General features: G+C 39.9%; 1 protein-coding gene across 1 annotated transcript in view; it reads right to left on the bottom strand.

Moving 5' to 3' along the window:
- Positions 1 to 15,558: 15,558 nt before the first annotated feature.
- The window catches only part of LOC307172770 (free fatty acid receptor 3-like), a 6,492-nt gene continuing 2,647 nt past the window's right edge, over positions 15,559 to 19,403 (bottom strand). Inside the window, exon 2 of the mRNA XM_079895360.1 lies at positions 15,559 to 16,937. Coding sequence (XP_079751486.1) covers positions 15,914 to 16,909 — 996 coding nt within the window. The 5' untranslated portion in view covers positions 16,910 to 16,937 and the 3' untranslated portion in view covers positions 15,559 to 15,913. The remainder of the gene's footprint in view (positions 16,938 to 19,403) is intronic.

Raw genomic sequence — 19,403 nt, forward strand, 5'->3', positions numbered from 1 at the left:
ACTGATCTGTAATAGGCCTGTAGCGTGAGCGGGTCCCACCCCCTGAAAAAGATGAGGAACGAGTGTTTGTAGTCTCAACCCCTCTACAAAGATATGGAACTTCCTGCTTAGAATGATGATTTTTGCGTCATTGTAAGCAGGAACTGCAACACTGAAATCCTTATTTCTCCTGTCTCTGGGGAAAATGAGGGAATAATGCACAACCATTAAAAAATATGAATGGGTTTCTAACGATACAAGGCTTGATGCAAATGGGTGAAGTGTCCCTTGAATTTAAGCTTAATAAAGCCTGAACCCCGTTGTCATCGGTCGTATTTTTGAAACTCAAATGTTGATTCGAATAGCAAACAACTGTTACTGCACACACCACAACAGATTTTAATAAATGGTGGTTGAAATACAACGAAGTCAACCAATCAAAATGCGGCAAAAACCAAGTCAACCAATCAGCATGTTCTGCGCCCAAGTCCCACCCCTGAAAGTTCCTGAACTTTGATAAAGTACTACCTCGCGAGCAGGGACTTTCGATATTTTTCCTTAAATGTATGAATGTCCTTAAACACTAATCAAAGAATTATCATACCTTTTGTTCTCCTTTTTTTAAAGAACGTCAACAGCTCTTGAAATAGTTCTCTTGGCCATTTTGAACAGCGTGAAAAATGATGAAAGCTTGCGTGACTTTGCGCACAGCTCGTTACAACATTGACTTCTGATTGGCCAATCGCCATACTTTATAATTTGTTAATAGCTGGGTTTCAGTCATGTGATTATCATGACGTGCAAAGGTGGCGCGATTTTAGATGGAGGGCAGGAAGTAAACATGGAGAATACGTCTATGGAGGAAACAGTTGCAGAGAGTCCGTATTGTACGGATTTAGATCCAGTTTCAAGACATATATACAAGGAGTTAATTAACAGATATGTTAGACGTGACCCGTTCCTCATGAATATGAGTGAGTTTTCGGGAGAACTTAAAGATTTGCCAACAGTCGAGGCTGTTGACATCACCAACTATCTGGTCCTTCAGACATCGTACTATACCAGACAGCAAATGAAGGCCTATAAAAGTCTGGAAGCGTACAACTTTTTTGGTCTAATAGATGCCTCTGATTTAGGCTTAGTTTTTTGGTAACCAAGGTTGACCGTCGGAGCCCAGTCTACCGACTCAACGTCACCTAAAGCTCTAGGACAGCCTAAAAAGTCCCAATGAAGTCCATATTAGACTACCGGTAACTTAATAATCACTACTAAGTAAATGAGCATTTAACGACAACCTAATGCTATATAAACACAGACACAAAAATCCAAGTTAGCTAGCTAACATACCTCCGACGAAGTGGTCCCTGCAGACACGGGCATTAACAGACTCTGCTCCTCCCGACCGCAGTTGAGGTTTAAAATCCACTTTTTATGGCGTTGTTCTGTGAGCTTTTTACATTTCTCACCTTTATGAATGACAATATTTGGTACTCTATAAAACCCCCTTCCCTTTTCTCAGTTAGAACGATTGGAGCAGCCGTAAACTACACAAAACATGGGCATTTTTTCAGACGGGAAGATCCTCAGCTATTTCACTTCCTGCCCTCCATCTAAATTTCGAGCTCTCGCGAAGCAGCAACGTGACGTCACGTGAAACCAACCTATTATCATACGAAGAGAATTTTTCATTTGCGTGATAAGTTTTACATGTACAACACTGTTAAACTAATTGAGATTTTAAGGGGTGCATGGTGGTTTAGGGGGATGTCATCCCCACGCATCCCCTTCAAATTGAGCCCTGGTCTTAACCCCTGTTTTATTGCATTAAGTATTAGTGAAATATTGCATTACAAGGAGTTATTCTCATTGACGTAATTGTCCTCTACAGGCACTGGTATCTAATCCAGCAGTATCTCAACCACACAATGGAGCTTTAAGGTAGTAAAGAATCCTATTTTTGGAAATTAGGTCACTTATTAATGGCAATAAAAACAGTTCAACACAGATGGGACTGACTAAACCAAACATCTGTGCTAAATATGCATCTATGCTTGCAATAATAAATAAACATGTTGTATATTTAGGATATTATCAAATACATTCTAACTATATAACAACGCATCTCTGGAAATGGATCTACAGTACGAACATTTCACTTGTTCAGGTGTTATTACTGATGCACATGCAGAGATCAAAATGCATTATTAGGTGATACATTTTCACACCACTAGGGTATTTGTAATATCTATATAACTACTGATGAAGTAATTACAATCAACACAAGCTACTAACAAAATATTTCCTAGAACACTTCCAAACTGGTCAGCTGCATCATGATGACTGTATATGGTCTACATGTATTAATCAATGTTTTCATTTTAAGCTTGCATTACCAGTCTGTCACGGTGGGTTGCAGGAAGGCAGGCAAAGAAGATAATTTCCAATACAATGTTTTAATAATAATCCAGAAGACAGGTAAACAGGCTGAGCAACACACACTTACAAATAACTGAGATCAACTAATGATGGTAACCAGGGAGACAGACTAGTGGTGGGAAACTGAACAAAGTCCATGAACACAGTGGTGACACGGTCAAAGATGGGAAACTATAGGGGAATACCAGACTGTGCAATGGAAAATATAAGTGAAGTGACATTTATGACAGTTAAAATATAAACATTATTAGAAAATTAACCAGCACTAACATTTACAAGACAGAAACAAATACATATATACTATATTTAGCAACATCTATGTTTAAGAACAATTCAGATTTTAGATATGTAAATGTAAAGATAAATTAGTAAATTTAAAGAAATATTGCCTTCTCACCAGCAATGTAAAAATAAGCCTTTAAAATACTTTAATCATTTCATGTGTATACTGAAAATATCACAACACATATTATCTGGTATTTGAGAAACCCATATTTCTAAATTTACTGAGTTTATGTGATAATGAATTATTAGGATGCAGGGGTGTAACAATATATCGTGTCACAAAATATTGCAATAGAAAAATGCAACAAATATGTATCGTTGATAGTGACAATATGTATTGTGTATAGTTCACCCAAAATAAAAATTACTGTGTGAGAAAAAAATTCAGAGTTTTAGTGTCAGTAGTACTACATTAAACTACTATATATAAATGTTGAATATAATGTATAATAATGCATTGGGGGAATATTTGTGGGTCCTGATAATGCCAAATGCCTGATGTTACCAGTAAAAAGTGCCCTACATTATGTTAAATATATCTAGTCAGTGACAGAGTGCAAGCATATTCATGTACAATAGTTCTGTATTTTCAGCTTCAGAATCATGAATATTTTTATTCTTTTGTCACCATTGTCCTGTGCATTAGGTTATCAGCACCAAGTCCAAGCCTATTCATTTACACCCACAATGTAACACCAAATTTAGCATTTTAATCAACAGTTCGTTTTTTGTTAACCTTTTATCATGTCTTGGGAGTATCGCAACTTCAGTATCGTGATATATATCGAATCGTGACATGAGTTTTTTAAAAAAAAATACAATATACTGTATGTTTGTGTATTAATAATCATTATTACATAAAAGTTGGTACAGAAAATTACATTTAAAAATATGGGTTCCACATGTTTTTTTCTATAGCCTGCAGATCAGAGAAGATTTGTAATTTTCTGACCAAAACCACAAAACAAAACAAAAAACTTAAAAATATATATATCACAAATCAATCTGGAAAAAAGATATAGAAGCAAAATGTTTTATACCTTAGTCCAGTATCACAGAAGTGACTACGTGATGCTCCTCCAGTCTTCAGAGCTCTGTCTAATTGTGTCATTTTGACACATGCTATTTATGATGACAAATCAGAAAAAAAAGAAACACATTTGTCATTTCACTGAAATCATTTCACTTTTTTTTAAACATCACAGAATGCTTTTTTTTGTACTTCTGTTGCAGACATCTCCAAATGCATGCACTTTGAACTAATATTAATTTTACTCAGAGCTTGAAACTGGATTGTTGTTGAAAGTCAAAGAGGGAAGTTTCTTCTACAAACATCTTAATGAGAATTCGCTGTGAGGGTTAGTTGACTTCAGTGATGCTGCCTGCACACACACACACACACACACACACACATGTCTGGTTCACTATCTTTGTGGGGACTCTCCATAGACGTAATGGTTTTTATACCGTACAAACTGTACATTCTATCCCCTTACACTGCCCCTGCCCCTAAACCTGCCCATCACACACACACACACACACACACTGCCCCTGCCCCTAAACCTACCCATCACAGGAAACATTCTTCATTTTTACTTTTTCAAAACAACTCATCCTGTGTGATTTATAAGCCTTTTGAAAAGTGGGGACCGCTGGCTGGTCCCCACAATGTAGGTGATCTCAGGTTTTACTATTCTTATGGGGACATTTGGTCCCCACAATGTAATATAAACAAGGGCACACATACACACACACACACACACACACACACACACACACACACACACACACACACACACACACACACACACACACACACACACACAAACACTCACACACACACACACACACACACACACACACACACACACACACACACACACACACACACACACACACACACTTCATTATTTTCAGAGAAAGGGAGTTTCCCCATAACGTCAGTTGTGACACAATGTCTAGCGCCCTCTTTTCAGGGAACCATGGTCTCTTTAGCTGTGTCCCAATTCAAAGGCCGTGATGGTCGGACTGAGCGTTGTTAAATTGGACGGTCTCTGTAACATCTCTGTGATGTTTTCAACTTGTGTTCCCTAATCTTGTTCCATGTTTTGCAGTCCCTTGTTATGTTTAATGTTGATTAGACTCCCCATGTGTTTCTTATAAGCCATGCCCCCTTGTGATCCTATTTAGCTTGTCTGTCATATTTAAGCCCTGTGTTTAGTTCAGTCTTTGTCAGTTCTCATCGTTGCACTATGGTGGTTGTCCCGAGTCTGCGCTTGTATAAGTTTTGAGTTTATTTACATAAAGATCCTGCACTTGGATCCTGCCTCCTCCTGTGCTTCAACCAAAACGTAACACTTACAGAGGATTGTTCTTGATGACTAGCAACTGTGACAGCTGCCATTGATAAGTGACAGTAACGTTTGTAATAGACTTTTTTGAAAGTTTTATTAAACTGTCTGAAAACAAAACAGTATGAAGAGCCAAACAAGCCACAATTCATTCTTCTACTCTCACACACTTACATTCTCCTTTCACATACATACATTTCTACCCTCACACACACACACACACACATACACACTTACATTCTCCTCTCTACTTATATTTTTGTTCTTATATTTTATAACGCACACATTTTTAAATTGTACTCTTATATTCATATATTATTAACGCACATTCACAGCCTACATTTTGTACTCGTGTATATTTTTACGCACACATTTATACATTTAATTCTTATGCAAATGTATTCAAAGTATACATTTAATATTATAAATAATAAATGTATGTAAGAAGAAAATGTATGTGTGTCTGAAAAAATTTGTGTATGTAAGAGAATAATATATGTATGTGTGAGAGAGAGTATAGTAAGGCAGGTCTCGTGCGGGTCAGTCAAGCCAGCAGTGGTTTGAAAATACACGGTCAAGCCAGCTGGCATAAAAATGCATGTTCGCCTATTACTATGATTACAGTAAATTCAGGAACAGCAGCGAGAACACTTTTTATCTTATGGTACGGATCCACTTTTGCGACACGACTGAAGCGACGTCTCCCCTCATTTTTTACGTTGATGGGCGTTCCTCAAGTTTACCGCTATGGGCGTGGTTTTGAGCCAGCGGGGAATGTTGTGTTTTTATTTTACACAGTGCAAACTCATAAAACCCACCAGGGACTCCAACGACCTCTGCCACCCTCCTCCAGGCAGAATTACATTGCTCGTTGTCCCTATAGGACAACAAAGATGGGTCGTATAGATTTGGAAATGCTGCAACCGCCACAATTAATTTCTCCTCCATTTTCGCTACTCGGAACTAAAGTTTCCTGAGCATTTTTGTAGTAGGACGTATAGAACAAAAGACCCACAAGAGACTTCCCCCAGTCTCCGTGCTCTACTTCTATTGGATAGTCGCGACGCGTTCAACGGATTAGTTTGCATAAAGATGGGCATCAGCCAGCTTTTTGACACGCAGCATTTTTTCAAATGCAGCGCCGCCTTCCCGGGATGCTTTGCGGGCACATTAAAGTTGCTTGATGTCACCCAAAGGAATAAAGTGGAGTGCGCCACGATAGAAGTGTCGCACGGACAAGTGGATCCGTACCGTTACGGTGCATGTCCACTACAGATTACATTTAGAAATAGACAAGCTTTGTTTCCAAATGCACTAAGCAAAGATATCCTTTAAATCAGGGGTCTCCAACACGTCGCTCGCAAGCTAGCTCGTGGCCTGATTGAAGGTAGCTCGCCAAGATGTACTTTTCATCCAATCAGAGTCAGGCAATATAGATGGGTGTCCCACCCCTCCAGTGCAAATTAAGTGTTTATTTGACATATTGACATTTATTTGAGATGCTGTGAGATAATTGTTTTTTATTTATGAAAAATACAGATGTAATTACACTATAACAGAATAACAAAACAAAATAACCTATCGACGTATAGCTACAACGCCAATGTTTCAATCAAGTACGTCATCACGCTTACAATTTGAGAAAAAAAGTATTAGCTTGAGAACATTGAATGAGTAAAGACATCAGCCAAGCAAAGAAAAGGAAAAAAACATACTATTTTCATGAAGAATGGGAAAGTGAGTTTTTCTATACAAATGTAGGCGAAAGATGTGTGTGCCTAATTTGCGCCGCTAGCATTGCTGTCGGTAAAAAGTGTAACATTGAGCGCCATTTCACTCAAGTTCACGGGAACTTTGCACGAGACTTTATTGCGGGTAGCGGTCTGCGGACTGAAAAGGTAAAACAGCTGAAAGCAACACTACAAAAACAGCAATCTTTATTCACCAAACCGATAAAGAGAGGAAATGCTGTTACGGAGGCGTCATTTAAAGTGGCGCGCATCTTAACAAAACACAAGAAACCATTCACCATTGGCGCCATGGTAAAGGACGCAAAACTTTATTCAAGGACCACAAAAGCAAGGCTGCTATCGCTGATGTCCAGCTCAGTGCCAACACCGTGGCAAGGAGAGTTTCCTTGCTGGCTTCAGATGCGATCGGACAATTAGAACGGGACATGGAAAGGTGTACGTGGTTTTCACTTCAGTGCGACGAATCGGTGGACTTGAGTGATACAGCTCAGTTGGCTGTTTTCATTCGGATGTTTTTTGTTGATTTTTCCTCCAAAGAGGAGTTTTTGACATTGCTTCCTCTGAAAACTACGACCAGAGGAGTCGACATCTACGTTTTCAAGACGTACTGCGTGGAAAAACGCGTGCCCCTTTAAAAGCTGGTATCTATGACAACAGTCGGAGCACCAGCCATGATAGGGCGCCACTCTGGATTTATTGCGCATTGCAAGAACGACACAGATTTTCTAAGGTTATGCGCTTTGATCATGTCATGACACCGGTTGTTAAGATTATCAACTCAATTCGCGCAAAGTCCAAACAACACAGATGCTTCAAAGTGTTTCTTGATGAACTTTCTGCAGAGTATGGTGATCTCTTATTTCACACAGAACAGAAGTCAGATAGTTGAGTAGGGGAAAGGTACTTCACCGCTTTATTTCCTTGTTGAGTGAAATTAAAGCTTTTATGCACGCAAGGGGGGAAGACACCAACCTGTTGTCTGATGCTGGGTGGCTGCTTGATCTTGCATTCTTGGCTGATGTGACAGATAAACTCAATCAGCTCAATCTTCAGTTACAAGGTAAAGACAAATCCTTTTAAAGGCTTTTAAAAGGCTTTTAAAGCAAAATTGTCATTTCACGTTCATCAATTGAAAAACAACAGATTGCAGCACTTCCCTTCAGTGTTGAAGATGTTAGAAAGCCATGCAGATTCTACTGAAGTTTTTGATGTACACAAGTATTGTGACCTCCTGTCCAGGCTTGGGCAGGAATTTGAGGGACGGTTCAGTGATTTTGAAAAATTTGAGCCATGTGTGGCATTTTATTGCCAATCCTTTTACGGAGATGGACATTGATAACATTTCAAAGCAGATAGCTGAACTCTTCAATGTCAGTGCTTTAGAGATGGAGATGGAAGTTATTAAAGGGATACTTCAGGATTTAGCATTAAGCTTTGTATTAGTAGAAAACCTGTAGTATTTTCGAATTACCATGCTTTCCACCCTCATATCCCCCTGAGACAAGAGATTTATGTATTTTTTGTCTGGAAAAAATCCTCCGATGACGCAAAAATCGTCATTTTGCGTCATCGGAGGATTTTCTGGCCAGAGGCTAAAGACTACAGCCAGTAGGAGGAGCTGTTCCGCATGTTTTCAACCCACCCATACAGGGTTGGATCTCAGTCACATAATGTACACAGTGTCAGCCGTCTTTCTTTGGAAGCTAAGCTTGCAGGCTCTTGTTCTGTGGAGAAAGCTGAATAGTAGGAGAAAGCTGAGTAAGTAGGGGTTACCATCCTCCTTTTCCCGGACTTGTCCGGCCGTCGAGATCGTTCAAAATGTCCGGGATTCGGCTTTTGCTTTCTGCGGTCGCCATTCATTGTTTACATGCACACCTTTTGTTTCAATCTAACTGAATTCATTCCGATTGGTGAATCTGAATGTAGTGTTTACATGAACGCTAAACAAGTGATCGGTTGATGTGCGTTTTACCATTGCTAAGAAAATTCCCGCTCCTCCGTGAGAGATACGAGACCGGCGCGTCTCAGTAATGACGCCACCGGCCTCGCGCCGTTCTCCCGTGGCCGTCAGCCTCGTCCTGCTCGCCACAGTAAACATAATGAATGAATGGCGACTGTAGAACGCAAAAGCCGAATCCCGGACATTTTGGGCGATCTCTAAATCCCTGGCAAACTCATCACGTAGGCTAGCCTTGTTGTTTGTTTTCAACTGCGCTCCCTTACCGGTAGGCGTGGCCTCCTAAGGCAGCGAAGCAAGTGCATTCTAGGAGTTGTTGTCTTTCATCCACATAAGCCAAAAATACATTTTCTGGGTTTTATCAGTCTAGAAAGCTCCAAATTAAAAAAATTCTTCACATTTCTTCTACTTAAATGACCTATTTTAAATACACATTCATCTTCTCAGAGGTGAAGTATCCCTTTAATCTCCAAAATAATATCCAGTTAAAATCTCAGCAACATTTACCACATTTCTGGAGTCTAGTAGACTCAGCATTTTCTGATATGAATGTGATCAAATGTAAATTCAGAACAAGACTGACAGATGAATATTTGAATGATTGCATAAGAGTGAACCTAAGTGCATACACACCAGCATATACCTCTCTTGTGGAAACAATGCAGTGTCAGTCAGCTCATTAAATGTAAGAAAATGTGAATGTACATCATATGTGTCCCTTCATGAACTTTTGTCATTTAGCTACTCTTATTTATGTAGCATACATTTTAGTTCAGAATGAACATCAAACCAACATTTGAAATTGTTCTGCTGTTTGTTTCCCAGTTTAATTTACTTTGAACATGACTTTTATTAATGCATACCATAACATGAACCATATTGTTATGTGTAGCCAACAAAATCTGATTCTGTTCGGTAAATTTAAAGAATGAAATGAGTTTACAAAAACTCAGATGTATTTCAGGCATTTTTTCTTATTTGAGAGTTATGATGATGAACTATAAACAACTGGTATGTTTAGCCAACAACTTCTCTGATACTGCTCTGTAAATTTAAAGAGTGAAATGAGTTTACAAAAACTAAGGTGTAGTATTTTTTGCTCAATTTAGAGTTAAGATGCTCTATAATTATGTAACTGTTATTTGTTGACAACTATAGTATAATTAGCAAAAGTACTGTTTGAACTGAACTGTTTTTTTTCACTCTGACATTAAAAGGTGATGTATAAAAACTCTTTCAGGCATATTACTGTTTGGATTTTTGTCAATTTGAGAGTTATGATACATTATTTAAGAGATTTAAGTGTTAAATAATACGAGTAGCTCTCAGCCACTTTAATTTTTAAAAAGTAGCTCTCAAATGAAATAAGGCAGGGGTCTCCCTGCTTTAAATTTTATAAACTTTTATAAACCCAGCCAATATAATCACAATGAACACATCCAAAATAAAACATTTAACATATGTATAACAACTGCAATACTCTAATTCGCAAACAAAACAATTTACATACTAAATACAGCTAGCCTGGGTGCCAGCCCGAACCCCGCCCACAACATTTTTTGGTCGGGAAGTTCGGTCTGGACTCGATCCGTTGAGGAGTAATTATGCCCGGCTCCCAAAAGGCCGAGCCAATCAAATTGCCAGGGCGGGCTTTAATCGATGATGGACAGATGATCTGCGGTTACGTAATCACCCACGTCACCAAAGAGCGCTTGATTTGAATTAGTTTACAACAAAGACGACTGCAGCTGGAGAATTGAGATTTCACGAGTTCACACTTACAAATAAGTCAGATAGAATAAATGCGTATTTGAGATTTCACGAGTTCACACAAATAAGTCAGATATGCGTATATGACGTGCTGTCCAAGGAGAGGGCTGTGGGCTCGGTAGCCATAATCCCCCCCCCCCCCCCCCCCCTCCCGAACTTTGTTTATGAAACATCATGTGTAGATTCCGCCATCGCGTCTGTTATAGAAGATATCCACAGCGCATTCATTTTAAAAGAGGAACAGAGAGCCGTGACATTTTGTTGGTTGAAAATATGAATGAAGAACATGCGTCATTTACTCCGTTGCTCTGATTGGTTGTAGGTCTATCCAATTGAGTGCAGAGGTTTTTTTTTCCTGGTTTGGTTGAGACACGCCCCATAATCAAATCTCTATGGAGCAGTATCAGACTCACATTCTGACCAGAATATGAGTATGACGAAGTCAGGCTAAAATACAGCAATAACAACGGCACAATCTGCATATTTTTAAACTCTAAAGACAGACATCACATCCCAAACCTCACAACAATTGGCTGCCGACCGCGTTTTTTGCTTGATATTTGCATAAAGTTGAGAACTGCCCAAACTTTTGACGCTCTCAACGCTTTCTCCGGTCCGCTGTCAATTCCACAATGCACTGTGCGAGCGTCCATATCACCCTGTTGCCCAAGACTGGTTGCCCACTGAAGCTAAGCAGGGTTGAGCCTGGTTAGTACCTGGATGGGAGACCTCCTGGGAAAACCAGGTTGCTGCAGGAAGAGTTGTTAGTGAGGCCAGCAGGGGGCGCTCACCCTGTGGTCTGTGTGGGTCCTAACGCCCCAGTAAAGTGACGGGGACACTATACTGTCCAAGAGCACCGTCCTTCGGATGAGATGTAAAACCGAGGTCCTGACTCTCTGTGGTCATTAAAAATCCCATGGCATTTCTCCCATGGCAGTAGGGGTGTAACCCCGGTGTCCTGGCCACATTCCACCCATTGGCCCTTACCAATCATGGCCTCCTAATAATCCCCATCCACTGGCGCCGTTGTGCTGTGGCTGCTGCACACTGGTGGTGGTTGAGTGGAGATCCCCTGATATGATTGTAAAGCGCTTTGGGTGTACAGTAGTACATATGAAAGCGCTATATAAATGCCTCATTCTAATTCTAATTCTAGACTCGCTCCCTCAGTCAAAATCGAGCTAACGAGGGTCTGTCCATATAAACTTCCCTCGTCCACTTCACGAAGTGGAACGCACTTCAAAATGGCGGCAGGGATTCCCCCGAGGGGAAGTGCTTAGGGAAGTTCGCAAGTGCATGTCTAAAAGTGGACTGGAACGCAGCCCGGGAGATCACGACTTGACAGTGTTTAAAAGAGATTGATTTTCAGTGCACTCAATGTTTTTGTAAAGAGAGTTTACAGTTATAAAGTTAAATAGCTACTTAAAGTGCTTGTATAGAGTTGGTGTATGTTAATTGAGCTTTATAGTCTGTTTGTTAGTCTGAATTGTTAATGTCAGTAATGTTTTATTTGGTGGAATACACCGTTTCATTTTCTGTGACCATACAGTATCAGATAAATGTGTAATGTGAGTTTATTGAAAGAGCGTTTCACTTTTTGACATGAAGAAGTCACACTGCCAGCTATTTCAACACTGAAGAAAAAAACTAATTTATTATTGTCTTTGTTGAATTTGCAGATTGTAGCCTACAGTGTGTGACAGAAATAAAAAAGATGTGCTACCAGAAAAACAGCTCTTCTGTCTGTGCAACAGGACATAACTGTTCTCAGACCTGATTCTTTGTCTGGATTCATAAGCAGTCCGCACTACATTTAGACATCCATATAAGGACTCCAATGTATTTACTGCTGCTCTATTTCTTGAATCCTCAACAAATCTTGAGACTGTCAGATATCCACATAGGGTTTGAATGTGATCACAGAGTTCTCAATTCAGCCTATCATGCACAAAAGAATCTGCTTCTCTTTGAAATTGGACAGTACATTACAGCACATTATTAAAAATGTGTCTGATTTCATGTTCATTGCTACTTACTCCCAAAAGTAAAAACTGTACTTGAAAAGAAAAGTGGATTTCTTTGAATAGCATCATTGTAAAGTTGTGATGAAGAGCTGAGCAAGTCTAGCACGTATTTCCTGGTCTGAGTGTGACTTCTTGCTTAAAGAGTAAGTAATGGATACCAAAAAAAGGAAATATGTGTGAAAGAAGAATGTATGTGTGTGTGTGTGAGAGAGCAGAAATGTATGTGAAAGGAGAATGTAAGTGTGTGTGAGAGCAGAAATGTATGTATGTGAAAGGAGAATGTATGTGTGTGTGTGAGAGCAGCAATGTATGTGAAAGGAGGATGTATGTGTGTGTGCATATTAGAAATGTATGTATGTGAAAGGAGAATGTAAGTGTGTGTGAGAGTAGAAATGTATGTATGGCTATTATGAATAATAATAATACGTTTATTTTATATAGAGCCTTTCAGAAAACTCAAGGTCGCTTTACAATACACTCTCAGAAAAAAAGGCACAAAAGCTGTCACTGGGAGAGTACCCTTCAAAAGGGATCTAATATGTACCATTTATGTACCAATATGTACCTTTGAGGGACTTATATGCACTCTTTAGGTACAAAGGTGTACCTTTTGAAAAGGTACCGCCACAGTGACAGCTTTTGTACCTTTTTTTCTGAGAGTGTAAAGTACAAATAAACATGACTTAGAAACAATACAAATAATTCTGTATTAAGTTCTTTATAATATTGGTTCTTATTTATTGATGAATTGGGTAAGCCATAGAAAAAAGAATTGCAGTAGTCAAGTCGTGAAGTGATGAAAGCGTGAACTAGGGTCTCAGCATCGCTGATATTCACATATGGACGTAAGCGCGCGATATTACGAAGGTGAAAGAAGGCAGACTTAGTGAGCGAGGAGATGTGTGGAAGGAAGGAAAGGGAGGAATCAAAGATTATACCAAGGTTTTTGACAGTGATGGAAGGTTGAACCAAAACCCCAACAATATTAACATTGTCAACACAGAAACGGGATGTAGTGAGGTGAACCAATAAGAAGTAGCCTAGATCTGTTTTATCCGTGTTGAGTTTGAGAAAATTACTGGTCATCCAAGCATTTATATCATCAATACAAGCTTATATGGAATTAGTGGGGAGAGGAGCATTGCGTTGAGAATGGATGTATAGTTGGGTGTCATCTGCTTTGCAATGGAAGTTAAAGCCATGATGTTACCTAATGGGAGCATGTAGATGATGAAGAGAAGAGGCCCAAGGACAGAGCCCTGGGGAACACCATGTGGGACAGAGGCAGTAGTGGACTTAGCCTGGCGGATAGAGATGTAATGCTGGCGACCAGACAGGTAGGAGGTGATCCAGGATAGGGCAGTTCCAGAAATACCAAGAGCAGAGAGTCGTGAGATGAGAATACTGTGAGAGATCATGTCGAATGCAGAGGAAATATCTAGAGGAATTACAATACTGGTGGAGCAGGAGTCAGTGGCCTTAAGGAGATCATTGACAACCCTAAGAAGTGCTGGGGAGGGTGCGAAAACCGGATTGAAAATAGGGGTTGTTAGATGACAAATGTGTTTGAAGTTGAGCAGTGATGATTATGTGATAATAAATTACATGAATTATTAGCCATTATAAAGAGAACAGATAAAATATATATAAAAAAGATTCAATAAATTATTAGAAATCAAACTACCTTCACACGCTGTATAACTCCGAACAGGGACAGGAAGTGACATCACAGGAACAGATTTGTGTTGGTCTATCTAAAGAGATGGCAAGTTAAAAACAAGTGTAGGATTGAAAATAATCCAAGATATTTTAAATGAACTAAGATATTTGTTTTACTGTTTCCACTCCCTCTTTCTACTACAAGGACCATTTGGAGTTCCTAAAGGCACAGAGGTTTCTGATAGTGATCTAGGCCTGTAGGCCAATATGTTTTTACTTTGGGGGTCGATGAATTGTCATGAATTGTCTTTGAATGTCTCACATTTGGGTTTTAGTCACATGGTCAGGGAAAGGATAAAAGAAGATTGAAACTGTTGCTCTGTCTCTTGTATGCTCTGGCTCTCTTCTTCTCTGGGTCCCTTTCTTGGGGCTCTCTCTCTTTACCTCCTCCTTCCTCTTACTCTCTCTCTCTCTCTCTCTTTACCTCCTCCTTCCTCTTACTCTCTCTCTCTCTCTCTCTCTCACACTTTACCTCCTCCTTCCTCTTACTCTCTCTCTCTCTCTTTACCTCCTTCCTCTCACTCTCTCTCTCTCTCTCTCTTTACCTCCTCCTTCCTCTTACTCTCTCTCTCTCTCTCTCTCTCTCTCTCTCTCACACACTTTACCTCCTCCTTCCTCTTACTCTCTCTCTCTCTCTCTTTACCTCCTCCTTCCTCTTACTTTCTCTCTCTCTCTCTCTCTTTACCTCCTCCTTCCTCTTACTTTCTCTCTCTCTCTCTTTACCTCCTCCTTCCTCTTCCTCTCTCTCTCTCTCTCTCTCTCTCTCTTTACCTCCTCCTTCCTCTTAATAATAAAAGTTATCATCATCTCATACATCTATTTTGTAACTATTTAAGTGTAACCATAACCATATTTTGTCATTAAACCTTTTCAATTACAACTAATGTTCATTATGTATTCACTTCATTATGTATTCACTTAATGTTCATTATGTTTCACTAATGTACAACTAGTTTTGATTTTGTATTGACTTTGAAGTGTTTCCTATTGCAATACAATATTGTCACTCTCTATAGCAACGCTCTCCCATATATTAACCAATTGTAACTGCGCTTATTTCCGTCGCTGGTATGAGTGGCAGTGGGTGGAATAGACAAGAAATGTGCAGTTTTCTACCATCTTGCTAATAACGTTTCTTTAGTCATTCGGCAGTCTTGCAGCTTGAACCACTGCAGGAATCCACCCTTACACAAGCAATTCATATTTGAGTGTTGCGTAGAAAATAAATAAACAGTATTAATTCGCAATGAGTTAATGGTTCAGAATGGAGGAATAAAGAACAGAAGCATAATCACAAATTTTATTGAAAAATTTGTAACAAATAGCTTTGTTTAATTGACGTTTATATCATTGCTGTAAGTAAATATTGCATATTAGTTCAAATGTTAGATTTTGGACTAATTTGTTCACAAACTGGTCAAGCTTTTTATTTCATTGCGAATAAAATTGCGCTGCTGAGAAGAATTAAGTAAAATATTGGTGCAATCATGCTTGATTTTCTCTTCTGAAAACCATTTTTAAGCTGCTCCTCTTCTGTCCATCCATAAAGCATTGGGCCACGGTGGCGTAATAGAATGACATGCATTGAAGATGCATATGCAGGCAAAGCACATCAACCAATGCAAAACCTGGCTTGATATGTTAGCGGATGCTGTCATCAGAGCTCTGGGTTCTCTCATCTGATTTCCCACGGTTGAATAAAGGGCAGCAGAGAGTCGAGCGGCAGCAGGGAGGGAGCAGGCGCCTCACCAGCTCCTGAAACATCTTCCTGAAAGTCTCTCTGAGTGCTGAAGAAGAGAAGTAGAATATGAAAGGGTCGAGACATGCATTCAGCGTGCTGGTGAGGAGAGCATAATGTCTCCATTCACTGCTATAGCCTCTGACAAATCCCTCCACATGTGAGATGCTGAAGGGCATGAAACAGATGACGAAGACCAGAAGCGTTCCCAACGCCATCCCGATGGCTCTATACCGCTTCTTGGCGTGAACTTTACATAGACGGGATAGTATGCAGATGCACTTGATGTAACAGAAGCAGCAGATGAGGAAAGGAATGAGGAAGAAAACAAAAAAAAGCTCCAGGCGAACCGGCAGGAGGATCTTGAGCTGTTCGGCGCTGAATTCTTCATAACAGGTGTTACGCTTGGATGGATCAGTGAAGTTGGGGTTCAAATAGTGTTGGTATTGCACGATGTACACGACGCTACAGTGCGCCATGGAAACCACCCAGAATATGACGCTGGCTATCACGGCATTTCGAGGGTTGCGTTTCAGCTTGTATTTAACGGGGAAAGCTACACCCAGGTATCGCTCCACGCTGATGGCCGTCAGGTGTAAGGTGCTGTTGGCGATGACGGAGTAGAAGACGAATCCCGACAGCGGACAGAGGAAGTACGGCATCGTCCATTTCATGTTGGCCGCCTCCACCATGCGAAACGGCAGGAAAAAGAGGAAGATCAGGTCAGAGATGGTTAAACTGAGTAACAGCACGTCCATCGGGGTGGAGCGCTGCCGCACCTTCTGGGAGAAGGCGTAAAGAGCCAAGATGTTGGCGGGAAGGCCTATGATCAACGTGAATCCGTAGACACCTAACACCAGGTTACTGAGACCCACCGTCCACGTCCCATTGTAACCCATTGTCACTGTAGATGCAAAGTATGCAAACCTGTACGAGAAAAAAAAAAGATTTAATTTAAGATAAGCATTTTAATCTTGTTTCATATTTTTGACTTTAAGCAAGAGCAATACATACACACAATGCAGAAATCAAATTGGCTGGCGGTTAAACACTTAACCGATGTATGTTAAGATTCTCACCCTTGGCTCTATATAAAAATAACAACATCCTTTAGATGTTGATAATCGTTTGCACCTTGGTTCTTATTTCCTTTATGAAAATTTCACCAACGAACAGCTCAAGATCCTCTTGCCGGTTCGCCTGGAGCTTTTTTTTGTTTTCTTCCTCATTCCTTTCCTCATCTGCTGCTTCTGTTACATCAAGTGCATCTGCATACTATCCCGTGTATGTAAAGTTCACGCCAAGAAGCGGTATAGAGCCATCGGAACCTATTTCCGGGAGTGTGTTCTTGAGCCACCAGGCACTGTTTTGAACGCGTTGAGGGTTTTTGGTTAGAACGGTGTTGTGTTAGCGGCCCCTAAGTTAATAACTAATGATCTTCACAACGGAAGTGAATCAATCAATCAAAACTAACTTTAGCTGGACAATAACTTTATTCTAGAGCTGCTGTAAAGCCAAAACACTCTCTGTTACTGTAATTTCCTATTATCACTGTAAAGCTGCTTTGGAACAATTCATATTGTTAAAAGCGCTATATAAATGAACATGACTTGACTTGATACATTAGCATTTAAAGCTACAGACACAGAAATGGCACGTCCTAAGGAAAGCTCATTGTGGGACTGGCTCATAGTGGCTGTAATTCTGCACCAAGGCTGAATTTCGGGAAAGAGACTTCAGATACAGTATTAGGGGACCACTTTTTTAAAAAGGTTTAAAGGGGGGCGTGACGAAAAAAGTTTGAGAACCACTGGCTTAAAGTCCTATTCTCAAAGTGTGGAGGCTCCCTCTAGTGGTACTCAGCGGAATCACTGAATTTCGCTCTTACTGTGCGTTCACACCAAACGCGAATAGCGCGTCAAATTCGCGTATACCGCGTCTAGTTGGACGCTTGGACATTTTGAATCCATTCGAGCGTCCAGAGCGAAATTGACGTGCGTAAAAAGCAAAAGTTTGAAGCGAAATTGACGCGCGTCTGAGGCGAAATCCGCTTGTCTGTTTGCAAGATGGCTGATGTTCATCGAGCATTCATTGAGAGAGTTACCGCATCAGAGCGAGGATCACCCTTCAGGACACCAACTACAGGTGCTCTATCCCAGCTGCAGAGCGCCTGTCCATCTGTCTTCGGTTAGAAAATGTATATGAATTTTTAAATACAGTATATTAAATATTTAAAAACTATCAATGTTTTTCAAACTGTGGTATGGATACCACTGTTGGTGCTCTTTCTAGTGATACTCAGTTAACCGCTATATTGAATTATATTCTGCTATATTGCTATACTCCATTTTGAATGAGTGACTCCGGGCGGGAGTTTATCCCTTCACTTTACCATGTGACAGCAGCAAGCAGGCTCCTGATTGGTTAACGCGGCGCGAACAGATGCCAAAGTTCAGATTTTTCAACTCAGGCGTCAGACGAGAATTCGTGTCAAACGCGTGAATGCACAAAAAGCACCAAATAAAATTATTCGCGCGTATCGCACCAGACGCTCAATTCGCCTCATTCGAGCCGCAGGACCTCCAGACGAGCGTAAACGCGTTGTTACATCATGTGGCTGCGGTGTGTCACGTGACAAGCAATGGCGCGTCACCATGGAAACAAAGTGATAAATAATGGTTGCCAGAATATTTTAAACTAACGTGTGAAAAGGTTAAATATAAATACACAGCCTTTTTTTTTTACTTAAAATTTAAGTACAGAACAGTTTTTTTTTTTACTTTTAAAGGTGCACTGTGTAATTTTTATTTGCAACCGACAGAAGTTACGGAGGCCGACAGGAAAAGATGTCGTCGTCTGAGACAGCAGAGTCTCAGTTAAACAATGAAGTTTTCTTTACAAAGATAAATTAAGAAATTAGGTTTACTTAATTATTCAGTAAAACAATATGTTATTGTGAATATTATTGTTACTTGTTCATCATTGAGTCAGTGTTTTAGCTAGCTTCTTTGCACGAAGAACAACATAGTGAGGAAACGCGTTTGTCTGTTTAGGGCCACTGTAGAAACATGGTGGCACATTTCAATGTAAGGGGATGCGATAGAAATGGCTCATTCTAAGGTAATAAAAACATAATGGTTCATTAAGTAAGGTCTTTATACACCACTGAAAACATAGTTATGTATATGATATTGCATTTCTGTCAACAGATCCTCCTAAATATTACACAATGCACCTTTAAGTACAATACATTTTCATTTAATCATTTAAGTTTTTTATTTACCTGTATGTGCGCAGCACAGTGCAGTGATAATGTTCAAACTGTGTTTTTACAATGTTTAAAGTGGCTGACAATAATAAATATTCTTATTAGAAATAAAACTGCCTCGTTTT

Source organism: Squalius cephalus (genome assembly GCF_949319135.1).
Source record: "Squalius cephalus genome assembly, chromosome: 15".
NCBI classification, from domain to species: domain Eukaryota; kingdom Metazoa; phylum Chordata; class Actinopteri; order Cypriniformes; family Leuciscidae; genus Squalius; species Squalius cephalus.